General features: G+C 29.3%; 6 protein-coding genes, 1 long non-coding RNA gene and 1 other non-coding gene across 14 annotated transcripts; 4 read left to right on the top strand and 4 right to left on the bottom strand.

Moving 5' to 3' along the window:
* On the bottom strand, window positions 1–4636 carry LOC127063738 (serine/threonine-protein kinase Pink1, mitochondrial). Its single transcript, XM_050993851.1, has 7 exons — window positions 4312–4636; window positions 3704–3984; window positions 3095–3633; window positions 2890–3012; window positions 2183–2600; window positions 1996–2094; window positions 1–1916 (listed from the first exon to the last, which is right to left on the bottom strand). The coding sequence occupies exons 1-7, from the start codon at window positions 4445–4447 to the stop codon at window positions 1677–1679; spliced, it is 1836 nt and encodes a 611-aa protein (XP_050849808.1). The 5' UTR covers window positions 4448–4636; the 3' UTR covers window positions 1–1676.
* A 223-nt stretch (window positions 4637–4859) lies between these two features.
* On the top strand, window positions 4860–6289 carry LOC127063754 (uncharacterized). Its single transcript, XR_007781466.1, has 3 exons — window positions 4860–4985; window positions 5414–6032; window positions 6145–6289. It is a non-coding gene; the product is annotated as an uncharacterized LOC127063754 (long non-coding RNA).
* Window positions 5257–7235, bottom strand: LOC127063743 (adhesive plaque matrix protein 2-like). Its single transcript, XM_050993861.1, has 6 exons — window positions 7094–7235; window positions 6879–7007; window positions 6507–6680; window positions 6154–6407; window positions 5861–6083; window positions 5257–5774 (listed from the first exon to the last, which is right to left on the bottom strand). Exons 1-6 carry the CDS (start codon window positions 7185–7187, stop codon window positions 5407–5409), a joined length of 1242 nt encoding a protein of 413 aa, XP_050849818.1. The 5' UTR covers window positions 7188–7235; the 3' UTR covers window positions 5257–5406.
* Window positions 7236–7908: 673 nt separating this feature from the next.
* Window positions 7909–11815, bottom strand: LOC127063740 (polyadenylate-binding protein-interacting protein 1). Of its 2 annotated transcripts, none has more exons than XM_050993857.1 (9): window positions 11533–11815; window positions 10814–11111; window positions 10589–10719; window positions 10300–10485; window positions 9933–10121; window positions 9734–9843; window positions 9375–9603; window positions 8952–9289; window positions 7909–8849 (listed from the first exon to the last, which is right to left on the bottom strand). In XM_050993857.1, exons 2-9 carry the CDS (start codon window positions 10974–10976, stop codon window positions 8729–8731), a joined length of 1467 nt encoding a protein of 488 aa, XP_050849814.1. In that variant the 5' UTR covers window positions 10977–11111; window positions 11533–11815; the 3' UTR covers window positions 7909–8728. The 2 variants fall into 2 exon arrangements, with proteins under 2 accessions (XP_050849814.1, XP_050849813.1); XM_050993856.1 differs by having other exon boundaries at window positions 10300–10488; window positions 11533–11814.
* Window positions 11816–11820: 5 nt separating this feature from the next.
* Trnaq-uug (transfer RNA glutamine (anticodon UUG)) lies at window positions 11821–11892 on the top strand. The gene has a single exon. It is a non-coding gene; the product is annotated as a tRNA-Gln (tRNA).
* A 540-nt stretch (window positions 11893–12432) lies between these two features.
* LOC127063735 (ubiquitin carboxyl-terminal hydrolase 36) lies at window positions 12433–18834 on the top strand. Of its 6 annotated transcripts, none has more exons than XM_050993849.1 (8): window positions 12433–12637; window positions 14097–14638; window positions 14761–14868; window positions 14968–15194; window positions 15276–15674; window positions 15759–16675; window positions 16840–16976; window positions 17090–18834. In XM_050993849.1, the coding sequence occupies exons 2-8, from the start codon at window positions 14140–14142 to the stop codon at window positions 17428–17430; spliced, it is 2628 nt and encodes an 875-aa protein (XP_050849806.1). In that variant the 5' UTR covers window positions 12433–12637; window positions 14097–14139; the 3' UTR covers window positions 17431–18834. The 6 variants fall into 6 exon arrangements, with proteins under 6 accessions (XP_050849806.1, XP_050849805.1, XP_050849804.1 ...); XM_050993848.1 differs by having other exon boundaries at window positions 12433–13021; XM_050993847.1 differs by having other exon boundaries at window positions 12433–13218.
* Window positions 18835–18925: 91 nt separating this feature from the next.
* Window positions 18926–20717, top strand: LOC127063750 (uncharacterized). Its single transcript, XM_050993875.1, has 4 exons — window positions 18926–19019; window positions 19190–19399; window positions 19473–19691; window positions 19788–20717. The coding sequence occupies exons 1-4, from the start codon at window positions 18954–18956 to the stop codon at window positions 20091–20093; spliced, it is 801 nt and encodes a 266-aa protein (XP_050849832.1). The 5' UTR covers window positions 18926–18953; the 3' UTR covers window positions 20094–20717.
* On the bottom strand, window positions 19131–26201 carry LOC127063732 (vacuolar protein sorting-associated protein 8 homolog). The gene is made up of 15 exons (XM_050993830.1): window positions 26053–26201; window positions 25444–25722; window positions 25081–25374; window positions 24784–25002; window positions 24526–24705; window positions 24197–24442; window positions 23972–24112; window positions 23442–23897; window positions 22637–23382; window positions 22015–22402; window positions 21778–21945; window positions 21526–21673; window positions 21199–21439; window positions 20896–21109; window positions 19131–20738 (listed from the first exon to the last, which is right to left on the bottom strand). The coding sequence occupies exons 1-15, from the start codon at window positions 26188–26190 to the stop codon at window positions 20637–20639; spliced, it is 3960 nt and encodes a 1319-aa protein (XP_050849787.1). The 5' UTR covers window positions 26191–26201; the 3' UTR covers window positions 19131–20636.
* Window positions 26202–26332: the final 131 nt, after the last annotated feature.

Genomic DNA, 26332 nt, shown 5'->3' with positions numbered 1-26332 from the left:
TTCACTTGTGATATTTACAAGTTTTATTTTTTTTCTTTTTCTTTTTTTTTACATTATTATACAAGATTGATGCAAATATATTTTTTAACAAAATTAAATTATTTGATGAAAAATTGAATTGTAATTCACAACATTTTAATTTTGCAGAATTTACAAATGCGTAAAAAACTGTCAAATTCAATATTACAACAATATTTCCTTAAGATATTAAAATATGCTTTATTCACGTACATTTTAATAAAAAATGAAATAACTTGGTGATAAGTATTGCAAAAGATAAGATTAAAAGATCTATGTGCTTTAAGGCTATTCATCACTCCTGGTTTTATAATGGTTTATGCCAATAATGAAAATAGACGTAATTCTTGACTAATTTTGATAAACAAGGTCTTATTTTAAAGACGAAAGTTTAATCTAGGACCTCACTTTCTCGAATTTTTGAAAAAACTTTATTTAACTTGAAAAAAATCGTATTAGAAACAGGTATTTTTTTCAAGTTTATGCATAAATAAGCAGAAGTTTTTTCGGGTGGGACCCAAGAGTGGGGCTCTTGGGCGTGGGCCTTTTGGCGGGTTTGTTTCTCTTGGTTGTTCTTCTTTTATTTTATTTCCGTTTCTGTCTTATTTTCTTTTTTCCTCTTCTTTTCTTCGCAATGGGCAAAATAGGAAAAACACCCACGCATCGGGACTAGTCTTATTATTCAAAATTTGGAATAGAATATCTTGTTAAAAAATGGTGCATGAAGCGACCATCTTCCAAACAGTGTTAAGAGTCTGAATTCTCGATAAAATGGGAACGCGAATTTTTAAATAGAATCATTGTAATTTTAACACACACGGAGGCGATTAAGTTCTACAATAGACCTCGTTTTATCATTTGAAATTTGGAAAGCACGACCGATCGTATTGAATAATGGTGATTGAAGCTTCCGTTGTTATGACATCCTGATATCCATAGGTTTTACTTTTCTTCAATTAGCATTGGGACCTGAATTTTCGGTAAGTGGCAAATACCTCCGGTATCGTCTATTTTAAAATGGAATTATAGCTTGCAACCTCCATGTAGTAAGATCTGGATCGGTATTACTTGCAATATATGGAGTATTACCGAACGAATGGCTGCATATTTCAACGTATTTTCAAAATCTTTTCAATCAAATTCTGCTTACGCTTGTAGTTCATATTTTGTTCATACCTGTCGCTAAAGTCACATACACTTCGAGCGAAAAATGATGAACAGCCTTAATGTAAAATGTTCAACAAAGATTTAAAAACATTTTAGTTCATAGCCTTAAGTAGATCATAAACGTGTAATAACATTACATAATTTATAAGTTAGAGAAATTTAAAATCTATTATTTTTATTGCTACTTTTTATTTTACATATGTAATAGTGCCACATTAACTTTTTTTTGTTTTCTTTGAAGTATCAAAAATATACTTTAAAAAAAACAAAAATCAACAATATGTTTGCAAAACAGTGAAAATAGAAGATTAAGAAATTTTTCATAATTGATGTTTCGATATTAATATTGACCTTACTAACAACTGTTTTATATTATATAAATAAAACAGAGTTTTTTATGCAATACATTCGCGATTTATAAATTTATAAAGAATAAAAATAATTCAGCAATGTTATCACTTTATATCGCTTGTTCCAAAACAATAAAGTTATTACACATTTTTTTGTATCCATCGTAAAGCATTTCTAACGTTTGAGAGGGTAACTCTGCCGAGAAAACTGGCGATCAATTGATATTCTGGCATTGTGCGTCTCCCGCATGAACGTGTTGATAACAATTGCCGATAGGAACTTTGTTCATTTTCATCATTTAGTGTTTTTCTTAATAACAGTGTACTATTGCGGCCTTCACAAAGGACTTTGGTTGTCAAACACAATAGCCACTCCATGATCTATAATAAAAGCAAAATTGTTTTAACATTAATGAGATATAAAATTCCTGATATAGATAAAGAATATAGAAGTACATACTTCATTACTAGAAGGTACTTTGCCTTCAGTTCTAAACCATGAACTAGGTGCCCATAAATACAATTGCATTATTGTTGCTGCCATTTCTGCATTATGTCTCTGTAATTAATCATAGAGTATAAAATATATATTATGTTATTATATTTTTTTGTATATACAATTTTTTAAACTTTAATATTTCACAAACCTTAGAAAAATTTCTCGAAAGCATATTCTTTATCAAAGCAACAATAATGTTTGGAACATCATTTGAAAATGAAGGAAGATGCTGCTCTTTATAAGTATAATTTTTAAGTACAGCCTTTTCATCAGAACTTTCAAGGAATGGATTCTTTTCACCAAAAATTTCATAAGCTATAGTGCCAGCAGTCCAAAGATCTGCTTTAGTATAATTTATACTTGTGAAAGGTCCCGGATTTGCTGATATAACCTCTGGTGCCATCAGTGCTATATTGCCACCTTTGTCAATGTTGTCAGTATTATAAGGCATATATAAACTGTAAGTTTTGTCAGCTAAACAACAGCCAAAATCGGTGATCACCAAAGAAGGGCAATTATCAGTCTCTTCTGATAAATCAAGTAGTATATTATCACTCTTGAGGTCTCTGTTGTAACATAGAAAAAAAATGATAGATAAAGATGATTACATGATTAATAAAAATACATAGTATATTGATATTAGTACTAACAAAAGAAATTATAACAAATGAAATCATGATTCAGTCTTAATATGCTTCATATATCTTATATAATGTAGAAACATCAAATTAGTTGAGTAATGATATAATTTTAAGAACTTGTAAAATGAATTTGATTTCAGTTACAATTGGATATGAAGTTTCAATTACATATAATGAAATATGCAATAATTTGTAACAGAATATAGCAGTGTACCTGTGTGCTATGCCATGAGCATTTATATGAGCAATTCCTTCCAATAGCTGAGCTAGTAATAATATTGATTCGCGTATATTCACACTGTGTGTAGATAAGTATTCTTTCAAAGTAGTATCATATCTAAAAGGAACCATTATCTATATTCAAAAAATTTTGCAATATAGAATTCTACTTAGTTTATTTTTTTGGAATAAGTACAAACCTTTTCATCAACAAAAAAAGGCTCATATTTCTGCCAGATCCATGAGGATTAATTCTTGCTGGTAGAGCATCAGGATATATCACCCATGACTCAGGTAAAGCTGGGACTCTATCAGTAAATACATAATACATTACTACAATATTAGGATGAGGAGGCAACACAGACATATTTTCAGCCATCCTTTGTTCCCATTCTGCTAATTCTTCGTTGTTATGCCGATTCCTAGCAGGAATAGTTTCACGATACATAGCTCTAAGTATTGTTGTTGCATTAGATTCTGCATCATAATTGAACATCATTTTTAATGCCAAAGGAAATAAATGTACATCTTTATTCTTGCCATAAGTATCTGATTGAATGATGTTTTCAATATGCATAGTTTCTTTAGATCTTGCTGAATATACAGCAGCAGAGCAACCTTTAGCAATGATAGGACCAATTTCAAAATCTTTTAAACTTACACCATCTTCATTGGTTTTAGTTACATCATAATTTTTATCATTTTGGGGCATGTTCCATTGTAATTTTGATATTGCTTCCTAAACATATAGAAATACCTATAATAACATATAAATATATATTTTATTTGATCTATAAAATTTATCATACACGAATTTCCCAGCAAACTCCTTCCAATTCATCATCTTTCGTTAATATTCCACTTCCTGATGCTAATGATGTACCAACAAGTGCAAAAAATGGAGCAGAATCACCAAATACAAGACGTCTAGCTGCACGTTTTCGTAAATCAGCAGCAAGCCTACTTGTGACTCTTTTTAAGATATTATCAACAAATAAACGTCTTGCATGAGATCCCAAGAACCCAAAATGTCTACCTGTTGTAGAGACATTAGTGCTATTCCCTTGGGGCTGATGGCCCTGGGACTTGCCTAAATTTATTTAAAAAAAAAGGTTAAGATGTTACTAATACTATTAACAAAATGTTTGTAAGTATCAGTCATTAGATTCTACAAAAAAGTAATATGCATAAGAATTGATATTTTCTACATACTGCTTTTTGTTTTTGATGCTACATATCTTGTTGGATATTCACAAAACATATGCACAATATATAGCACACTTATAATACAGTATTAATAGAACTATGTGATGGTGACCATAACAGTTCAAAATTTAAATATTTTTTCATTAAAATCTTAATGACCTTGATGGAGCACGTTTGGAATGAAAAGAAAATATGCGTTTTCGTAACTCACCTACTTGCACAACGTGTATCTTGTTGAGGTAATTCTTCGGATTATCGTTAGAATATAAATTTTCTTTATTTCTGAGGGTACGTAGTAAGACCCGACCATTTTGTAGGAAACGGTAAGTTGCCGCCCGAATCGACATCTCTCCAGTCTCTTGGGCTGAAAAAGCCCAACGGGCTAATCCACAAGAAAACACTTTCACGTTAGGAAATCAAATCGTTATAATAATCACAATTGTTTTAAAAGGATTTTTATCGTATAACGGTAAAATACATTGAAACGTCACGTTACATTTCACGGTTCGTTCGTTACGTCTTTATTACGTCGTTGAAATTGAAGAAAGTTAGATATATGTGTCACTACATTTTAACTACATAGGTGTATATGATTAACTTAGGAACGTATTCTTAAAACAAAGTGCCACAAGAGCAAAGAAGACACACTTTATTCAATCGAAATAATTTAATTTATTTACTTTCGATCATAATGTACAAATATATGGGAAATCTAATGGAAAAAAATATTATCATTTTTATACAAAAAAAGAAAAACAAATTAACAGAATAAGAGATAATAAAATTAATTACTAGCACTAATTTTAACTTATATTATTGTTGAAAAGTACGACATTGTGACAGTACCGCCATCTGTATGAACTAGTTTGTGCATTTATAGACGAAGTAATAATCACTATATTCTTTATTTTATATTTTATATTAATATTTATTCGATTATTATTGAATGTCAATTATTAAATTTATTATTATATATTATATTTTGTATAATTCATAGTACAAGATGAATGCAATTTTTAATAAAAATACTTTGTTCGGCACTTTATATTTTTGAAATATTTGTGACATTATGACGCGCTAAATTGTGGCACGATATTTGAATTCAACTTAATAGATATAGATTTTTTGTTACGGTATAGAAAAAATAAATATAGAATTATATCTGATATTATTATATTACGTTTTTATATGTGAAAATACATAAAAGAAGCATCAAAACTATGGATAAAAATATACTTTTAGTTTTACACAACACTTTTTTCTATTTTTCTTGCGCATTAATATTTACATAAAAATTCCGTTCGATTTAATAGGAGCGATACCGATAAGATCTTGCATAATATGCCGTTTTACTATCAATTGGATTGCAATTAAAAAGTGCATCACCACGTGTTCCATCAGGACAGGTACAAACAGCAATATGACGCCTTGGAGTGCAAACGGCATTTGGTCCACACTCATAACCAGTACATGGATTTTGACAAGTGAAATCTATGCAAGCTCGATTATCGGGACATTCACTATCGCTAAGGCACTCTCCCCGTTGACATACTTTTAGAGCGTTACCAATATAACCAGTAGGACATGTACAAACTGGTCTTTCTTTACCTGTATTATCATGACCAGGAGTACAAATTGCATCTATACCACAAGGGTTTGGTTCACAAAGATCTCCTGAAAATATAACATCTTATTATAGTTTAAAAGCTTATATTTAAAAAAATATTTTAATAATAATGCTTTTGAAACATATTAAATACTTGGTTCAAAATTTCTGCAATACACAAAAGGATTCCCTGTCATATGTCTTGGACAACTGCATACAGGAGTAATATCACGTAAGTTACAATCAGCATTTACTCCACATACACCGTCACAAGGATTTATACATTTTTGATAAAAACAAGCAGGTTTGCTAGCTGGACAATCAGAGTGAGTAGTACATTCTGGATGGCAAGAAAGATATGGATTTCCTGACCAATTCTATAAAATCATAAAATATATACATAATGATTAAAATATTAATTATTATTTCTATTGTCAGCAAACTTACATGTGGACATGTACATTTGGCAAGATGATTGACAACATCGCAATTAGCATTTTTACCACATTTACATGGACTTTCACATTTAAATAAGGATGAACATGCTAGATGATTAGGACATTCATGGTCATTTTCACATTCATGACGACAACCAGTTAAAGGCGATCCTTTATAACCAGAAAGACAAGTACAAACAGGTATTTCATTAATTACTTCACATCTTGTATTTTCTCCACATGGACTAGGTTTACATGCTGCTTCTACGTATTAAAATGAAAAACGTTTTATTATCAATTATTAATAAAAATACTAATAAGAATACAGTTGTATATTGCTCTTGATTATATTCATATACATACGGGGATCGGCTAAATGACAATTATTAGAAGGATTGCCTGTATATCCAGGTGGGCAATAACATTGAGGTATGTGATTTTTGGTCTCACATAATGCATTTATACCACATAAGCCAGGGCATGGATCAACACATTTATTATTTATACAAGTTTTAATTCCAATACAGTCTTCATTAACTAAAATTGAATTTGTATTTTAAATACTTTGAAATCTGTAGAAGTAACTAAATACAATAGAAACAAAAAAATATCATGTTTCTTAACTTTGCTGGTTTTTTTTTTTTATAAAAATATAATTATTAATAAATATAATATAATAAAAAGTAAACATATTATAGCATCTTATTATATTAATTTCTTGAATTATATACTCACTTAAACACTCGACACGTATACATTGTGAAAGAGGATCGCCCATATGAAGATTGAGACAAGAACACACAGGACGCCCACGACTTATCGTGCATTTCGCGTTGATTCCACAAGTGTAGTTATCACAACCACCTTCGAAACAAAAAAGAATTATTTTAAAATATGTTTTAAATATTGTTTAATCAAAAAAAAAAAGAAGAAAAATATGAGAGCTTTACCAGATGCGATTATCCTTGATTGTAAGTACTGTCCGCCGTTGACCATAACGGCGAACGCTACCAATAATATTATTAAAATTCGGAAATGCCCCATTTTTTAGATTTATTTTTAAAAACTTTTTATAATTTATACAAAATGTACAACAATTCTAATTGGTCTACAAGTGAATATAATATAACATAATGAAAATATTAAATTAAAATTCAATGATCAATATATAGATCCTTTGCAAGATCCGTGCACGATGAGCAAGTGCAGAGAATTGGCGAAATAACACAACGATCGGTCCAGGTGATGAAGGTTTAAAATGAAGACCCCACTTTCCAGAAACTTTAACACAACTTCGCCCGCGCATAACCCTGAAGTACGTTCGTGGAATGCGTCTTGGATTAGCATAATTTGTTCCTGTTATACGCCTACAAATTTTTTTTAAATATCATCAGTACTATATCAAGCGTGCGTCCCACTGATGTATCCTGCTTAACATACAACGAAATAGTCTAAGAAAGACAACTATTTGAAGCTGTTCGTTTATTAAAAAGATAACTATTTAATGTTTAATTAAAAATATAGTTTTAAAAAGCATATGGTCTATATATATATAGACATATATATTGTAGTAATAATAGAATTAAATTTGGTGAATTAACGCATATATAAAAAACATATATTTTTAATAATATTAAATATAATTTCTATAGGTATAATGCAACATTATACATTTTAATTGGTATTTTATCAATAAAATCTTCAAAGAAAATTATTTTTATATTACAATTATCAATAGAATTATTTTGTTTATCTTAAAAGTTCGTATATTTTTTTAATACGAAAATAATTACTTATTCCTCTCAAAGTAGATTATTATTATTACATTATGGCTCGATTCCTTAAAAAGCAACTTGCATCGAGGCCGCGTTGAATCATTTCAATGACGCATTTTAATGTGGCACAGAAGGAATATATTGGAAGAATAAAATTTTTTTCCAATCAAATTTTTGCTTTATTGTAACTATTTTATTTATACCTTTTATCAAATGGTAAATGGTAAATTATTTTTCATGACTGTTTTCTAAAAAAAAAAAAATTGTATATGATCAAACTGTAATTAATAAATATTTAACATATGTTCTATAATATATAAGTAATATATAATATCAAAAAAATCAGATTTATAAAGTTAATTATTAAATTTAACTAAATTAATTAAAATGAGTTGATATACTCTACTTTGTAGAGTAAAAGATTATTATATCATACATACATTAAGTATTATCAAAATTGTTGTACAAATAGAATAGAAAAAAAAAAATAGATAACAGTTACCTCTTCAACATTTTGAATAATTTTAATAGTTATATGTATTAAATCTATACAATATTAAACGTTTCAAAGCTAGTCAACGTTTTTGGTAAATCATATGACTACTGCATTTAAGCCCATTTCATAAATATTCAAAGACAGTAGGTTGTTATCTTTCAGAATTATTATATAAATATAACATAAATTATTTCGAATACGTTAGGTATAAGCTTATACCAAAGGATTAAAAATATCTGTATACTAATATTTATAGAACGATCATTATTAGTGTTCTTGCATACTATAAATGTTCTTTTTTCTTATACTAACATTCACTGATGTACTTTATTTTCAATTTTATTGGGTAAAAGTTTTAAAAATTCTTCATAGGCAGTAGCAAATGATTCGTCGTCTTCATCTTCCAATAATTCTTCATACTCTTGATCTATTTCTCTAAAATTTCAATTTAATAATAGTAATTATTAATAAAACAACTATATTGCAAAAACAACAATAAATTCAAATTTTTATATTATATCATCAATTAATACGTACGCTTGTTTTTCAGAATCACTAGCATCTGTTGCTGCATCCTGTAAGAATTGGCTTTCTTCAGCAGATAGTACTTTACCATCAGGACCATACAGAACAAGTTCATTATATTCATGTTGCATTTTAGTTGAATGTATAGGTTCTGGTAATGAATTTTGACTGGATGAATTATGACTATCTCGTCCCCAATTTCCATTACGCAACTGATGTACACTATCGATCATGCGACCCACACTTGAATCTGCTCTTCCTTCTGTGACTAATTCTGTTAAAGCACGCATCATATTTTCCATTTCTTTTCGGCTACCTCTTTTATCTCTTTCTAAAGTATGTCCTGCCAGCTAAAAAATAATCGAAATTAACATATCAGAAATTAAATAAAAATTAGAATAGCAATTATTATTAGTTATTTATAAATTAATATACTTTAAGTGCTTGGCATATATGTTTAGCAGAATTTGATCCTGGATTTTTCAGTACAATTGAAATAAGTTGTATTAGCTGTTCTCCTAATTCAAAAGCAAGCACATCCCCCATTTGAACAACTAATTCTGCTAGGAATAATATCAATCCATGACATTTCATCTGTTCCTCTTCTGTGTGTTTATCATTTTTCTGCCAAGTAGAAGCTTGTTTCTGTGTTTTATCCTTACATCTATTTAAATTATAAAAATAATAAAGATATATAATAAGAGGTAAGAGTGAAAATAAGATGTTAATATTAACAAATTTGTTGTTATATTTAGGCCTATTTTAACTTAAGGTATGGAAAAATATAAACTTGCAGTGAATGTAGAATTTCTCTGAAAGGTTTTTGTTCCTCTCTTGTCATAGCAGTATCAAGACACATAAATATACGAGCACCGCTATATCGGAAATTTCCTTCATTTATACTCTGCAATAATTGTCAATTATAATATATATTTATATATATTTATGTGAATGAACATTAACAAAAAATAAATAAATAAAAATGTTATATACCTGTACTATTACAACTTCTACAATTTCTTGAAGTTCAGTAGGGGATTCACAATAAAGCTTGATATTGTTGAGAAGTGGTGGTACTAAAGATGCAAAACTTCCAGGATTCATAGTTAAATAATGCATCACACTAGCTAACTGATGCATTGTATTTGCCAAATTTTGTTCCTGATTATCTAGCCGTAACTCCTATGAAGAATAATAAAAGATGATAATAATATAATAATATAACTTTTTTTGATTTTAACTATAAAGCAACCCTAAGATATACTATACAAATACATATATCATAATTTTCAACATTTTGTATACTCGCATATTAATTAATATGTTGTTCAGACATCTGTAATACTTGAAATTTCCTTACTTCTTGTTCGTCCATTTGACGTTGTCGAGATGAATGTATGGAATCAGAAAAATGTTCATAATGTTGCCTTTCTATTATCTGTCTATGTTGTAACTGTGTTTGACCTGGTAACTGATGAGGTAATTCTCTTGCTAATTGAATTCTATTTTGGACAGAATGTTTGGGCCAAATCATTGATGGTGGTTGCTGCTTCAAAAATAATAAACATTAAAATATAAAAATACAATCAGATAGAAAATCTATTACAAGTGAGATTAGCAAATTGTTATATATATATGTATATATATACCATAGGTACAACATAACTCTGGCATTTAGGAACAAATTCAGCAGCATCTACCGATAAAGTTGAATTTTCAACAATACTGTTAATAGATTCTTGTGATTTGTTTTGTTCAGAGCAGTTAGTCACGGTAGAACCTGTATAAATTTTCTCAGTGGTAAGAGAAAACAACATTCGAAAATGATAGTATATATAAGACAAAAAGTATTTATATTATAACACGAAACGAACCGACAGCTGGATGTGCACTACCGGCATAATGCGGTCTTCTCAATGTTTGCTGTTCTTGCGTATTTTTTGGCATTGGCACCCAAGAACCACGACCTCGTCCTCGACCGCTTACACGTCTTTCCACATAAGAATTGCTACTTTCATCTTCACCAAGACGATCCATTTCGTTTGTCGATCGTTCTCTGCTTATACTTTAAGGTTAACAAATCTAACCTTATTGGGACCTAAACGTCTCAAACGTATTGTATCTTCGGCATTAGGCTTCAAGGTGTACGACTCATGTCTTCGTACCGATTGCCTGACGCAAAAAATTATTGTACTTGATATGTTAATGCCGTTATATTTGATAAACGTGCATAGACTGACAATCAGAAGACATCCAAATCATAGCTACCAAATACTATAAGAGCGTGTTCGTTGTTAAACATTAAGGCGGAAATTCGTGAAATAGTCATATAAACTTTCTAATATAAGATAATGCGATAAATTTGGGCCTATGAATTCTCACAAATATTTTCAAATCATTACAAGTTCATTAAAAAAGATATAGTTTGAAATTAAATCTTGTATCGAATATTATAGAAAAGTATATAGACTGGATGATGCATCTTAGTTAACCAAAATATATGAGAATACATATATTCATAATTGGAGCAAAACGGAAAGTTCAATAAATATAGAACATAATCATCACACAATAGTTTTTAAATATATTTTACCTCAAGAAAATAAATACAGTTTATGTATATATTCCCATAGCACAAGTGAGAAGTACGTTCTAACTTATTCTTTTTTTACTCTGCCATAACGCGAAGCACTTGAATCTTGCCACATATAATTTTCATATCGACTAAGAAAATATAAGATCATATATATAATATTATAATAAAAATAAAATTTACTGAATATCAATTTTATTGCATATAATATAAAAAGATAAAAATATTATTTAAAAGAAGGAAAAAGTATAGATAAGATGACGTAAAAAACAAGAGAGTTTTACAAGCGGTCCCATGGTGTAATGGTTAGCACTCTGGACTTTGAATCCAGCGATCCGAGTTCAAATCTCGGTGGGACCTGATCTAAATTTTTTTTTTTACTTTTACAATAATGAAATTATTTTATTTAAAATATAACTTATAATTGCAAATACAAAGTAAATCTCTACGTTAATCGTACAATAATATATTAAACTAATCATAATAATCCCTAAAACTTGCAAATGGTATCCATGGAAATATGACCTCAATAAATTTATACCTTTACCTATCGTCTGTGAAAAACATTATAAATATATTAAATAAAATATATCTAGATTTATCAACATATAATTTTTATTCATCACGATTAATTAGAAATACGATTATTTAGAATGAAAGAAACTTTGAAAATATGAATTGCTTGAAATCAAATGAAACATATCTATAGAAATTCAGTAATAGTGCTAAAAATAAAATAACAGTAGAGAGAAAGAGAACGAGAAAGAGAAAGAGAGGGGGGGAGTGAGAGAGAGAGAGAGAGAGAGAGAGAATACAGCGCCAAAGAAGAAGACCTAAGACTAAAAATTTTAAGAACGGAATAGGATAGCATTTATGTTCATGTTATTTCAATGCTTACTTTACCAGATGGCGCGATGAAATTAGTGAAGACGTACAATATAGCATTAATATAATAAAAATTATTAAAATTATTATGCTCGTTCAGCAGACCGATATTAATTCCAATCCACAAAGTGTACGTTATTCACCGTTAAAACATCAAATTTTGGTTGAAACAGAACTGCATTCTCAATTTTGGTGTCGTCCCAGTGTACCCGAAACGTTTGTACGAGAATTTCTATCGCTTTAAATTCCCTTCTATCCGGCTGACAATTATCATACTTTCTTCTTTCTTCCCATGAATGGTGAAAAAACTTATTTATTATCAAATGTACTTTTCTGATTTACTGATTCCAACGTTTTCAAGAAATAATTTTTGTCTTCCTTCAACGAATGAAAGAAGTCATCGATGATAGTCCGATTGTGCATACATATATTGAAGATGGAAATCTCATTATCAATGGCGATTGCAGAAAGAACATAAGATCACATCCGCTGGTTATGCGAGCTAAAATATTTATAAATTCTGATGTAAAATACAAGATGGAAACGGGGTCGCTAACTGATCGCGCCTGGCTGGAGAGAATCCAGAAATCAGGCAGAAAGCGCGGTGGGTAGTCGGCGTTATTGAGGTTGTCGATGGAAATGCAAATGGCTGTCATCATGATGTAGTTCGGGTCTTATTTTTCCTTGCCTTGAGACACAAACAATCGCGAAAATGTTGAATCCCCTTAGAATACAATATTCGTAATGGCGCTACGGATGAAGGTTAAGCTTGCGGTTTTGTGTGCGTGAATTAAAGGCGGGGTAAGTGTACAAAGTACGCGGGAAAATCTTCCTCATGGCTGGATACACGCGCCTTCCAGTTAAACTCATCCGGTAACTGATCCGAAGTACGTAAGCGCAAACAATTAGCAATTAATCGATAATACGTATTTCTTTCCATACGTAATCAGTTAACATAAGTAAATCTAAGGTATTTCCTATACGATTATTAATTAAAGTGATTTATGCTTATCGTAGTACACTAATAATCACGAGCGGAAGATAAACAATAGTGTCTACCGTGCCGCGTGCTTTCGAGCTTAATTACACCATGATGCGTTGTTATTCAGTTTTCTTAAATATATATATTTTTTTGTATTTCTATCACCTTTGTTCGTAGATTAAATTTTCTTCTACTATCGCGTCGATTACAAGTGCGTGGATTATTCGAAGAAGACGTGCACGTGTTTCTTTAACCGATCTGATACGTGTTATTTCGCGTTGCGATTATATGTATGTATATTCGAAATGTTAAGGAAACAATTGAAATCAGAATATAAATTCATATTTTGATAATGTTTAATGATCATAATGTAATCTGTGTATTATGAGTTACTGGATTACTTGAAAGCTGAATTAACCTTTCTAATTGAATATAAGTTAGTCGTATGTAGCAATGTATTTATGAAACATATAACAAATATGCTATAAGAAGTCATTATATTTATTAAAGTAATCTCAAATTGTAAAGCTGAACAAATTTAAACCGTTGATCTTGATAAGATAACATTGATAATAATGCTTATTTGACCTTTCAGATTTAGTAAAATATCATTTGGATTTTATAGAAATTGTTTCTAAAAAATATTATATATTTTTATATAGATTTCTATACATTCTTGTATATATTTTTTTCGCAGGAGTTTATCAAACAATAAAGAATAAGTGGTAACAGCGATAGTTATGCCAGCTGTAAGTGTTTACGATCCTGTTGCGGCAACACTCCGCCGTACTTTAGAAGGTAACCAAAGGAAAGCAACAGACGAGCTATCTACAAGTTTACTTGTTAGCGCATCAAAAATTCTTCAGGGAGAAGTTCAATATAAAGAAGTTGATGATTATCAGACAAAAATTTTGGATCAACTCAAAGCTAAATATATTGTTTTGAGTTTACCAAATTCGGATAATCTAGAAGATACAAAATCTAAAGATGGTACAACGTATGTAAAAAAAAACGAAGGTATGAGTAAAGGTCCTACATTGCCAGAACCAGCTGTTACTTTGTATTGCTCCAAGAAAGTAAATCTAGGATGGAGAGGAACATTTCCAGTAGGTGCTGGCATGTATAATGTTGGTAATACTTGCTATCTAAATAGTACACTTCAGGCATTATTTCATGTGCCAGCACTTGTAAATTGGTTATTATCGGATTCACATCATACCTCAAAATGTGAACAAAATGGTGAGTTTTTTATGTATTAGTTTCAAATACCAATTTTTCCATTACTAAGCTGGAATGATATAAATTTTTAAAACCTTAATGCCACTGTTTTGAATGGTGTTTTGATAATAGGATAGTTTTAGATGGAGGTGGAGAGTGCCTTACTTGCGCAGTGGCCAAGACTCTACAATTCAGTCATCAGAAGTCAGGATGCGCCATCAAACCATTCTATATATATAATAAATTAAAACGTGAGTAATATAAAATGTAGACTTATATAATATAACGTTTATGTAAAAATATTAACTAAGATTGATTGATATGATATATAATAATTTTTATAACTCTAGTTATCTGTCGAACTATGGTACCAGGACAACAAGAAGATGCTCATGAATTCCTACGTTATTTATTAGAAGGAATGGAACGAGCTTATCTAACAAGACGTAAAGCAGGAAAGTTAGACAGTTATTCTAAAGAAACAACACCTATCAATCAAATATTTGGTGGTTATATACGCACTGAAGTTAAGTGCTTACAATGTGGGCATGTTTCTACTACGTTTCAACATTTTCAGGTAAGCAAATAATTAAAACAAAAAAATAAACGCGAAGTAATGATAGTGGATATCATAAAAATCTTTCTTAATGTTACATAGGATTTATTGGTCGACATACGTAAAGCGAGCACATTGGACGAAGCGTTAAATAGTTATTTCAGTCGAGAACAGTTGGACAATAACGATTATAAGTGTGAAGCTTGTAAGAGAAGAGTACCCGCGACTAAACAATTTAGTTTAGAAAGAGCTCCTAAGGTTTTGTGTGTTCAGTTAAAAAGATTTAGTGTCTTGGGAGGGAAAATATCTCGTCATATAGATTTTAGACAAACAATAGATATGGGTCCTTACCTATGGAGAGAACCAAATGAACCTTTGCTGCAGCTCACTTATAAGCTTATGTCAATTGTTACACATATGGGCCCATCAGTAAATTGTGGGCATTATACAGCAGTTGCACAAATTTCAACTGGTCAATATTACTCCTTTGATGATTCATGCGTAAGTATAAATTTTCCAGTCGTAAATCAATAAGCATATAACTTTTTAATAGAATCATTTATTTTTTTTTTTTTTAATTTGTAGGTTCGTCCAATTAGTCTTAGCAATGTATTAAATACAAATGCATATATAATGATATTTGAAATGGAACCTAATCAAGGTCAAATAAATAATCAACAGACAGTTAAGATGAATGGCATGTCATCTGAAAAAAGTGTATTATCTTCAAGTCCTTCTAGTAAGCCTGTAAATCCAAAGGCATCAACGTCTGACATATACAATGGATCTGTTAATGGTTCGCCCATCAATAAAAGTGGTATAGAAGGTTCAAAGATAGGTGCACAATTATCCATACAAAAGAACATAGGACTTCAGCTTCCTCTACAGAAGTGTACAAGTATCAGTGGAACACAACTGTCACAAAAGTCACAAGATAAATCTCAACCATGGCTTGCAGTGCAGTTTAAGAAAGTATTAAGTGGAAATAGTTTAGTACCATATGACGGATCAAGCGAAGAGGAAGAGATTAATACTTCTGCATCAAATAAAAATCGTGTAGTAACGAATGTGTCTACAATGAAAACAAATCTTTCGCCTACTGTAGCTAATGGTGCACAGAAGGTATCTACAGTAAAAGACTCAATACCTAAAACAGTTCCTACCTCAAAAGAAACACAAATATTAACGACGAAGCAGTCTAATAATTCAACGTCTTCAAGTCAAAGTAATTCTGTTCAGTGTACGAAAGTACAGAATGTTTCTAATGGTAATAGTTCATTAACTTCCTTGAAACATCAAAATGGTAAATCAGAAATAAATGGTAAGATTGAAAATAGTAGCAAGGAAAAATCTTATCATCCAATTAGAGTAAAAACAGGCCAAGAAGAAAAAGTACTTACCAAAGCTGCAAGTAGCAGTATAAAGGGTTGGCAAGTATCAAAGGATGCATTTTCTCCTATATCAAATGCAACCCCAAATGGATGGTCTGTGACTGATAACAAGTAATATATTTTCATTTGATTAATTTTTAATCATATATTAATTTTGCTTTATTGCTTTATTGGTGTGTTTTAAAAAGATTAATTTGTCTTTTGAATAAAATGTAAGAATAAAATTTTTAAATAATTAACTTAAACAATTTATTATATTTGAATGTATTTTTCAGAGAAGATTCAACTAAATGCAGTCAAAGCAATGTAACACCAAGTGCTGCAGCATTAAGAGATTTTAATGGAACAAATCGTTCGGACACTGTCTCAAATTTATTGAAAATGTCCCATCGCGGATATGGCAGTTCCTTAGGTTTGTATAATCTAATAATAATATTAAAAGGAGGAGGTCGATTGTAAATGAAATGAAAAAATTCCAATGATTAGAGTGTATCAATAAATCGAATTCTTTTATTATTTTTATAGTAACAAATTGGCGTGGCAATAGATGTCATTTAGAACGTGAAGTTGATAATGACAGACGAGAAGAACGTAAACGTCACATTAATGCGGACGATGAGGAAGCAGATCGAGGTCGAGTAAAAAAAGTCAAAGAACACAGAATGTTTGGTGATAGAATAAGTACCGGATATAATTTATTCCAAGAGTATCAAAATGGGAAGACTTGGAATCGATCAATTAGTGGTTACCATCGAGAATCTTATTATAATGCTTCCAATAATACGCGGCTACGACGTAATAGTAATTATAGGCATCCTCGTTATAGATACCACAATAATTCTCGCGTACATTGGCAGCGTGGATAAAAGAAAGCAAAAAATTATATGAAATAGCCTCTACATTCTGATGTTATGGGAGATATGGTATTAGTTCGAAGTTGCTGATCGATATACAGTTTCACTGTCTATTGAAAGTAAACTGTCAAAGCCTATGTCTCAGCGCTGATTTAGATTATTAATTCATAAAGTATCTCAGTGTCAGATATATAATGTGGTTCATTTATTGCATTTTAACTCTTGCATGTTCCTAAAGAGTTCATAACGTGGTTTGATTTTTTTTTCTTCTTTTATTTTAAAGATGATATATGACTAATGATAAGGAGGTTGAGTATCGATAATACATATATATATACCAATTTTGTGTTCAAAACAAATGTAAAGAATTATTATTATTATTATACATTTTACTATAAATGCTTGAGTTTTACTTTTACATGATATTTAAATATGAATGCACTTTGTAAAATTTCTATCATTTAAAAAAATTATTTTTGTTTTCTTTTTTGCTGAATTGAAGTAGGTTCATGTATAAAGATAAATTTAAATTCATATAATTTATAACTACAGGAACATAATTGTTTTCTTAAGAATTGAATATGCTCATTTAAAGTGTAAAATAATTTTGACTTATTTATGTGATACATTAATTTGTTGAGAAATATAATTCATTCTAAAAGAATTATTACAAAAAGACAGCACCTGGATAAAATAGCACTTCTTTGATATTACAGATATTACATTTAAATACTAATACAAATAAATAATGCTATCCGTCCTTCAGTCTTTATCAGTGATACTCGCCTCCTGTTCTGTAATTTGTATTTATATGCAAAGAGATTATTTAATGTTTTAGTAAGAGACACACCAATCTGAAAAATTGTTCTTTCTTGCACATTTCCTTAATAAGAGTCAATAAATTCTATTTTAAAATAATTGTGGTATCTATTTCGTTTAAAAGTAATTTTGAATCAATATCTGTTAATATTTGTGTGTAAATTGTTTCTTAAATAATAAACTAGACTCAATATTGAAATAATGTCCATAATGGATTGAACATATTAAATATTAGCTTTAAAGGTAATCGTAATAAAATATTAGTTCAAGAAAATTGTAAATTACTTAGATTCGTAAGTATAGGACTTTTCAATAATAAGAAACAAGGATTAAGATTGCAAAACTATAGAGAATTTGTTAAGTCAAATGTGAAGTAGATCCTGTCTGCTTTCACTTACAATACCTCGTTACATCATTTTACGAATTAAATACTAGCCAAAAGATGTCATTAGTATCTCATATTGTAAATCGCCGTAGAAATAACAATCATAAAAAAAATGTCAACTTTATGTACAAGATATAAATCTAAAAAAAAAATTCATTTGTATTTGCCATTAGATTAATTTACTGAAATAAAACAAAAGTATCTAGAAAAAATTGATGATCGTATATCTTCAACTATTATAAATAGAAACGCAATTATTTCTTTTGTTTTTCTTTGTCTCTTTTCTTGCTTTAAATGATGTAATTTACATTTGTTGAAAGACACTAATCTGATGGAATCTCAAACAAATATCGTTAAAAATTCAACCAATATACTTTTAAAAATTCTTCAAAAAAATGTAAGTACTTATAAATCATACATTAAGATATAAGATCATAAACAATAAAAAATACAGTAAAACGTTACTCATATCGTAATAACAGTTTGGTACAGTTTAGAACAGTTAAGATAGGTTTACATCAGTTTATTTTTTAAATAAATTACAATAAATAGATATATTTACTACAGGTGACAATTCTTAGAAATGAAGCTGATTATGGAATACAATTAGATTATGAATTAGAGACAAAACTCGAATGGTTTAACAAAATAAAAAGCAATTTTGCTGATAAGCTCAAATCATTGTGGAGCTTGGCAGAAATACATTGTCCAGTAAATGATGAAATTAAAAAATTTGCGAATCATATTTTTCATTTATGGACAATCATGAATCAACAGGTAATTTAATTTATATCATATTACTTTTTTATTTAATAATATAAATATTATTAGATGTTCTTTTATGATATAGATTTGCAAACAATATTCTAAAATTCAAATAATAAGCCACACTCTACCAAATATTTCATTATCCTCTCTTCTGGATAAAATTAGAAAAGAAGCCATTATGGTAAAGACAAAATTACAGGCTAGTGAAGTGACATGTAATTTAAATGATGTACTAATAGGATATAACTTGTTTAATGAAATTGTAGAATTATTAAATAATCTTGAAAGATATGATAATAAGGTTGAGTATGCAAGAAATTTAATATTATAATTGTTAGATTATGTATCTGATTGAGCATATGATTATAATGAATGTATGTATATTTATCAATTTCAGGTGCAACAATACTTAATAATGTCAAAAATGGTCCCATATATTCTTAAATTAGAATCAACAATTGATAAATTTGTATCAAATACTGCATTATTACCAAAAAATCAATTAGTTTCCTCAGAACTTAATGTCTTTTTATTTGTATCCAAATTATTAACTGGTGAACTTATGGGTAATGAAATTATAAACCCATATTATATATTAGCAGAAAATATAACAAAAAAACCAGTTTTTATAATAAAAAGTAATAAACGAAAAATCGATGTACCAGTTCTATCTACAGTTAAATTGTTAAAAAGTACTACATAATTTGTAATTTTAAATATTATTGGATCAGTTAAAAATTTAATAATGAATTTTTATAAAATAAAAATATTAATTTCGTTATATTAGAATGAAGAATAACAATTTTTGAACTCTTCTTTAAGATTATATATTTGGCAACATATTAAATATACAGCTATTAAATATAAGCCAATAGCCTTTTTTGAAATAAAAGTATGTATGTCCTATGAATATTACGAAGAATATATGCAACTTAATAGTTTACAATTTATAAACATATGAAAACTAGTATAATATCAGTAATAATGCATCATAATAATTGTACATTCTTTAAAATGTAATGAGACTATATTGTTACAGTTTCTATCTCAAAAATAGTCATTAACAATAATTTAAATTTAATATTGAGAAATATAATAGATCAAAGTTTAATGAATACAGAAAATGAGAGTGAAAATAAAAAGATGAGACATAATATATCAAATCAGTTATATACTAACGGTTGTTTAACAACAAATAAAACGGTCCTTATATACATGAAGTTCTCGCGCATATTTAATATTTATATTAAAAAATGCCTTCAAGATCAGGAACAGAAGTTGGTGGTGCAAGACTTAAAGAGAAATTTTTAGTACGCATAAATTCTGGTGGCAAAATCTTTTTTCTTTCCTACAATATAAAAAAACAGATGTATGTAATAAAAGATCAATATATAGAAAGAATATTGATATAGATAACTAACGAATAATGAAAAGACAAGTAAATATTTAAAACAATTTCTAAAGAAAATCTAATAAATAATTTAATAATAAATGATTTAACATACCAGATGTGAATTATTGGTCCGTATAATATTAGTAACAACAGGTGCCCATCCTTTGGCATTCAAACATTTATAACAAGATCTGGGTTCTCCTAAACAGTCTAAATGATATCCATGTCCACATTCAAAAATTACTACATAATTCGTACTTTGGCATAGAATTTGTCTACATATAGGACAAATAAGAGAGATGCTTGCACAAGCTTTCCCTGCATCTCTGAACAAACAATAAATTTTCATAATTAATAATGTTATCTTTACTAACATTAATGTAGCTAATAATTAGTTGATGATATTAATTAATACCTCAAAGATGTTTTCAATGCTTTATGGAGTTCTAAGCTGACCAATCGTGCAGTAGTTTCAACCAGAGTTTGTTCATATTGAGAGTGAGTTAGTACTCCCGCGAGTAACTGACGTATATCACCTATTGTTCCACTTTTTGATAGTGGATGTTTTAAAATTTGTTCTAGTACAGTTGATAGAGCTGTTGTACCACTAAGTGATTCCAAAATAATTTTTAACAATTTTCCACTCAATTTCTCAACTGCAATTTGTTACTTATTATTTTTATATTTATATATAGATTACTCGTAATAAAAACAAAAAAATGGAAAAAACTACTTCAAATACCATTTTCGTTGATACTGTCTGAATGAGTTTTTAATACAACTTCTACAAGTGGCATCCAACTTAAACTTCCAGCAGATCTCCTGCACATCCCTGCTAATTGCATTGCAGTAATAATAGCCTCTTTTTCAAAAGCTTTGTCTTGACAATACTAAGAAAAATAAATTTGTTATCCACATAAAAAATTCTTAATGTTATCGTGTATGACTATTTATAATAAACATAATATTTACTATACAGTCTTATAATAAATACCATGTTTAAATGATTTTTAAATTGATTTAGCAAAAGATCAAAAGCTTCTTGATAATTTCCTAATTTTTCAAGCATTACTGCTTCAGCATCTATATGATTGGATTGTTTTACTATTTTTAATGCTTCATCTAATCTACAACCATGTGGTCCATTTATATGATTGACTACCTGTGTGTGAAACAAATAATTGAAAATAATCCTCTGATATGATCATTATTTGTATATAATCGCACTTACATTTTTTGGCTCTATCTTACACATCAATGTTAAATATTTTTCCAAAAGTTCAGTTGATAATTCTGGAGTAGTTTCTTCTTCTTTATATTGACTGAGTTGATATAGAGCTCCTAGGAGAGCATATTCTAAACTTATGGTATCATCAAATTTTTTGAGAATTTCAGGAATTTTATTTTGCACTCGATTGGCAATAATAAGAGCAAATTGTGTAACATTTATTGCCACTAGAGCTGAAGCACTAGTTACTAGGACTGGATATAGTGAAGCTGTAGGCAGTCGCTCCAACCAAGGCCAGATATCACAATGCCTAGTAGGATCAAGTATCATGCACTTGCAAACTGCTATCCAATCTTCTCTGGCAGTATACAGCAACTCTGCGACTCGCATACTGCAACATTACATGCTGCGGTACAAATTAATACATATAATGCTAGTAGTATAGTATCATTAGATAGCTATTGTAAATAAACGTAATATTTTCTAAATATTTACAAGAAAAAAAAAACAAATTTCTTGAATGCTATATCTCAATTTGACAACATTCTTTTGTTAACAAAAATCTTAAATACATTTTAATATATTTAAACAATTATTAATAACTAAACTATACATTTTTACTTACAAGTTAGCTTTCTGTGCAAGATTCAATAAAGTAGTGTCTGATATGTTGCGCAATTTCTTTGAATTTAATAGTCCTAACACTGCATTCTCTTTTTCAGATTTAAGATCCCTAGATGTGATAACAGATGAGCAATCGCATAATACTTCTACTATTCTAATTAACATATTTGGTTCCAAATTAATTGTATCTCCTGCTGCTTCATTTACTATAAATATTAGAACTAAACTTCTTTGTTCATCCGTAATATAATCTGAATTCATTGGAGTAAGAGGTGTACTGGGTAGAACAATGCTCAATAAAATATCTATGAGCCTTTGTCGTTGTCTAAGACCCATTTCAGAGGTAAATTCTGGTTCTTGAAAGGCAATGGCGATTACATCTAAAAAACCTTTTGCGTCAAAACGAAGCAGTGTCCTCAAATAAGGATATTGTCTTTCTGCATCATTTGCTAGACTGGAATGTTGAGAGAGAAGTGCTCTCAATATATCTGTTTTTGCCCTCTGTGACATAACCTCAGGAAGTGTATCTCTAGGGAAACCACGTCCCGCGAGACAACAACTAGCATAAACCAAAAGTGCATTACCAAGTTGTAGAATATCTCGAGATAATGATTCTTTGGTATTTGTCAATGCATTTTGAAGAATAGGCACAAGCTGGTGTATAGGTGCTGTAAAATCACCTAAAGCTGCTGTCTGAAGATGTATAAGAGCTTCCCATAAACTTCTTCGACGACAAATAGTTGTTATCTGTAATGATATAATTAGACAATATAGAATTTAGTTGATTAGGAAATATATTCATTTACCTGATGAATATCTAAGCAATCTATATCTAATAAAACAGCAATTGTTTGAAGTGAATCCACTTTTCCTTCTTGATCATATAAGATAAATAATTGTTGAACTATTAAAGGTGGTAATCTTGGATGAAGACTTCCATTCAGTAATGGACTTTCAAGAGCACACAAATAACTTGATTTGAGTCCTTCAGTTTCAGATACCAAATCCCACAATCGTCCAAATAATAATTCTGTATTTTCTAATTGTATACAATAGTCAACACAAGTATTGACTATATCAAATTCTGTATTATCAGTCATAGAGGAATGATTTAATTGTTCCATATATTGAATCAAGACTTGACAAACTGTGTCTCGAACTATTTGTTTTCGTCGCTGTTTCGAACCTCTAAGACCAACGACAGCTTTGCCTTTATCTTGATAGAAGGAAAGTCCTAAGGCCAAAGCTTCTGGAAAACGACCCTAGGAAAAATTTTATTTTATTTTTATTTTATTTTATACAAAACAAAATTTCAAGTATTTTTTAATAAATATACCTGCATTGTTAAGTGCTGCAATCGTTCTGTCCATGTTCTTATGCATACTGCATGTAAGCTTTTTGTACCTAATAACAAAAGTTGATTTCCAAATGTTATAACAGTATTATAACAAGCTCTTTCACCAGCTAATGCCATTGCCTGTTAAAAACAATTACATTATACAGCAGAAAAGAAAAATTATTCTAGCAGTTTTTAGATAATTATAAACAAAACAATTTATACCTTAGAAACATTACCACCTGTACATAATCCTTTGAAATGACTGGAAGCATATGAAATACAAACGCGGCTCATATCCAATGTTTCTAAACTATCTTGCGTTCTTACATCTAATAAATGTAATTTTTCTTGAGTATCTAATACAACTAAAGATCTTGGATTCAACCACCGTAAATTGCTTATAGTATATGGAAATGACATTCTGCGAAGAGGAGATAACTTCACTCTGGTACCAGCTTCAGTAGATACCTTGGTAATAGTTATATTTTAAATGTAGAACATTTAATTAAATAAATAAATATAAAATTGTTGACCATATAAAATAATAGTACTTGGTAAAAATGTACTACGTCATCCCGTGCAAGAGCCAATACTGGATCAACTACTCGAGATGCATCAGCTGCTTGTATTACAACCAACTGCCAAGAAAGTTGTGGAGGTGCAATTGCAGCACCTGATAGTGAATGTGTAAGAAGAACTCTCATTCTGGGTCGTATGCAAACAACAATCACCTACAAAACTTTATCTTATATAATGAATTCAATTTATAAATAATAAGTAATGAATAGAAAATACTAAAATCAACAAACCTTAGATAATGTAGCCATTGCTACTAACGTGTAGTTTTTTAATGGGTGAGAAGGTAAATTATTTAGTAATAAAGGTTCTAAAGTGCACACTTCACCTCTAGAACCACTAAACAAGCATCTACTATCACAGCCTCGAACTCCCATAACTCTTGTAAAATTTAATTCAAATACAGATCCACCACTATCACTACAAAGAGCAACTTTTGAAGAATCTGTAAACTAAAATAAAAATATAAATTAATTATAATAAAAAAGTATCTGATTACAGAATAAATTAGATAAATAAACAATTTTTACTTTAACATGTAATACAGCAGTGTCAAGTGGATGAACTTCAGTAAGTGTTCTTAAAACTTTTCCATCACTACTGTCGATCATTAAAATAAGACCTCTAGCAAAACCAGCCAATATTCTACTTCCATCGTGATTAAAACATAATGCAGAGACAGATCCTTGATGTCTGGCTTCTTGATCACACCATCGCAATGTCTGTGATGAATCAAAGCTTAATATCAAACCATGGCTAGTACCAATTACTAACATATTTCCACCAGCAGTAACTGCACTTGCTAATCCAGCATTGACCCTATCCTAAATAATTTTTTTTCACATTAGATTTATATTTAATATATCTTAAAAATACTTTGTTTTAATACTTACACTTGCTGATAAAATTTGTGCAGAAATACCCTTTAAAATTACATGTCTTAAAATAGCTCCTGATGGTGGATGCTGTGAAGCTTTGGAAGATTTATTTAGTGAATTCAAAGATAAATGACTACCAACACTGGTTGTTTCACTGCTACCTAATTTTTCAATCGATGCAGCTCCAAGATCATCATCTGTTCCTGATAATGATGTACAATCCGGTTCTGTTAATATACTTTCTAAGGAGGGTAATTCTTCCACAGTTGGTATAGCATATTCTGCATGATCTAACTGAAATAATTTTAATATTGGATCAATCTGTATATCAATGAAGTCTAGGCATTAATACTGAATAATATTAATAACTTTAAATACACAGAAATTTATTTATATATTAAAAAATCACTCTGATATAATAGAGGTAAGAATGATATAATATACATAAGAATAATTTAAAATATAAATTAAGTAACAAATAATCAAACACTGTAAATACAATTAACCTTCAATCGCGCTTCATAAAATATAACATACTTTTTATGTTATATAAAAATTCTTTTAGTGGATTATATATTTAATTACATTTTTTATAAATATATATTAATTGCTTTTATTATTTACCTCGATAAAATCTAAATTAATAGCTTCTGTTGCAAGATATTCTTGAGATCCAATTTCAGATCCCAACCCATTTTCAGCCATTTTTATTTTATCTGTCATTTTACAGCAGTATGTAATCCTAAAATGATTTAGCGCCATCTATATATATAACTATTAATGCAATTAATACATATATATAATGTACAAAATTATGAGTTTAATGAATATATATGAAAGAAAAAAAAAAGTATATATATTTTGTTAAACTTTTTAAAAGCTTTAGCATATATTTCTAGAAAAT

The sequence above is a fragment of the Vespula vulgaris genome, chromosome 5 (assembly GCF_905475345.1).
Source record: "Vespula vulgaris chromosome 5, iyVesVulg1.1, whole genome shotgun sequence".
In the NCBI taxonomy this organism is placed as follows: domain Eukaryota; kingdom Metazoa; phylum Arthropoda; class Insecta; order Hymenoptera; family Vespidae; genus Vespula; species Vespula vulgaris.
Note: the sequence above shows the minus strand (reverse complement) of the source record. Positions and strands in the feature narration are given on the sequence as shown.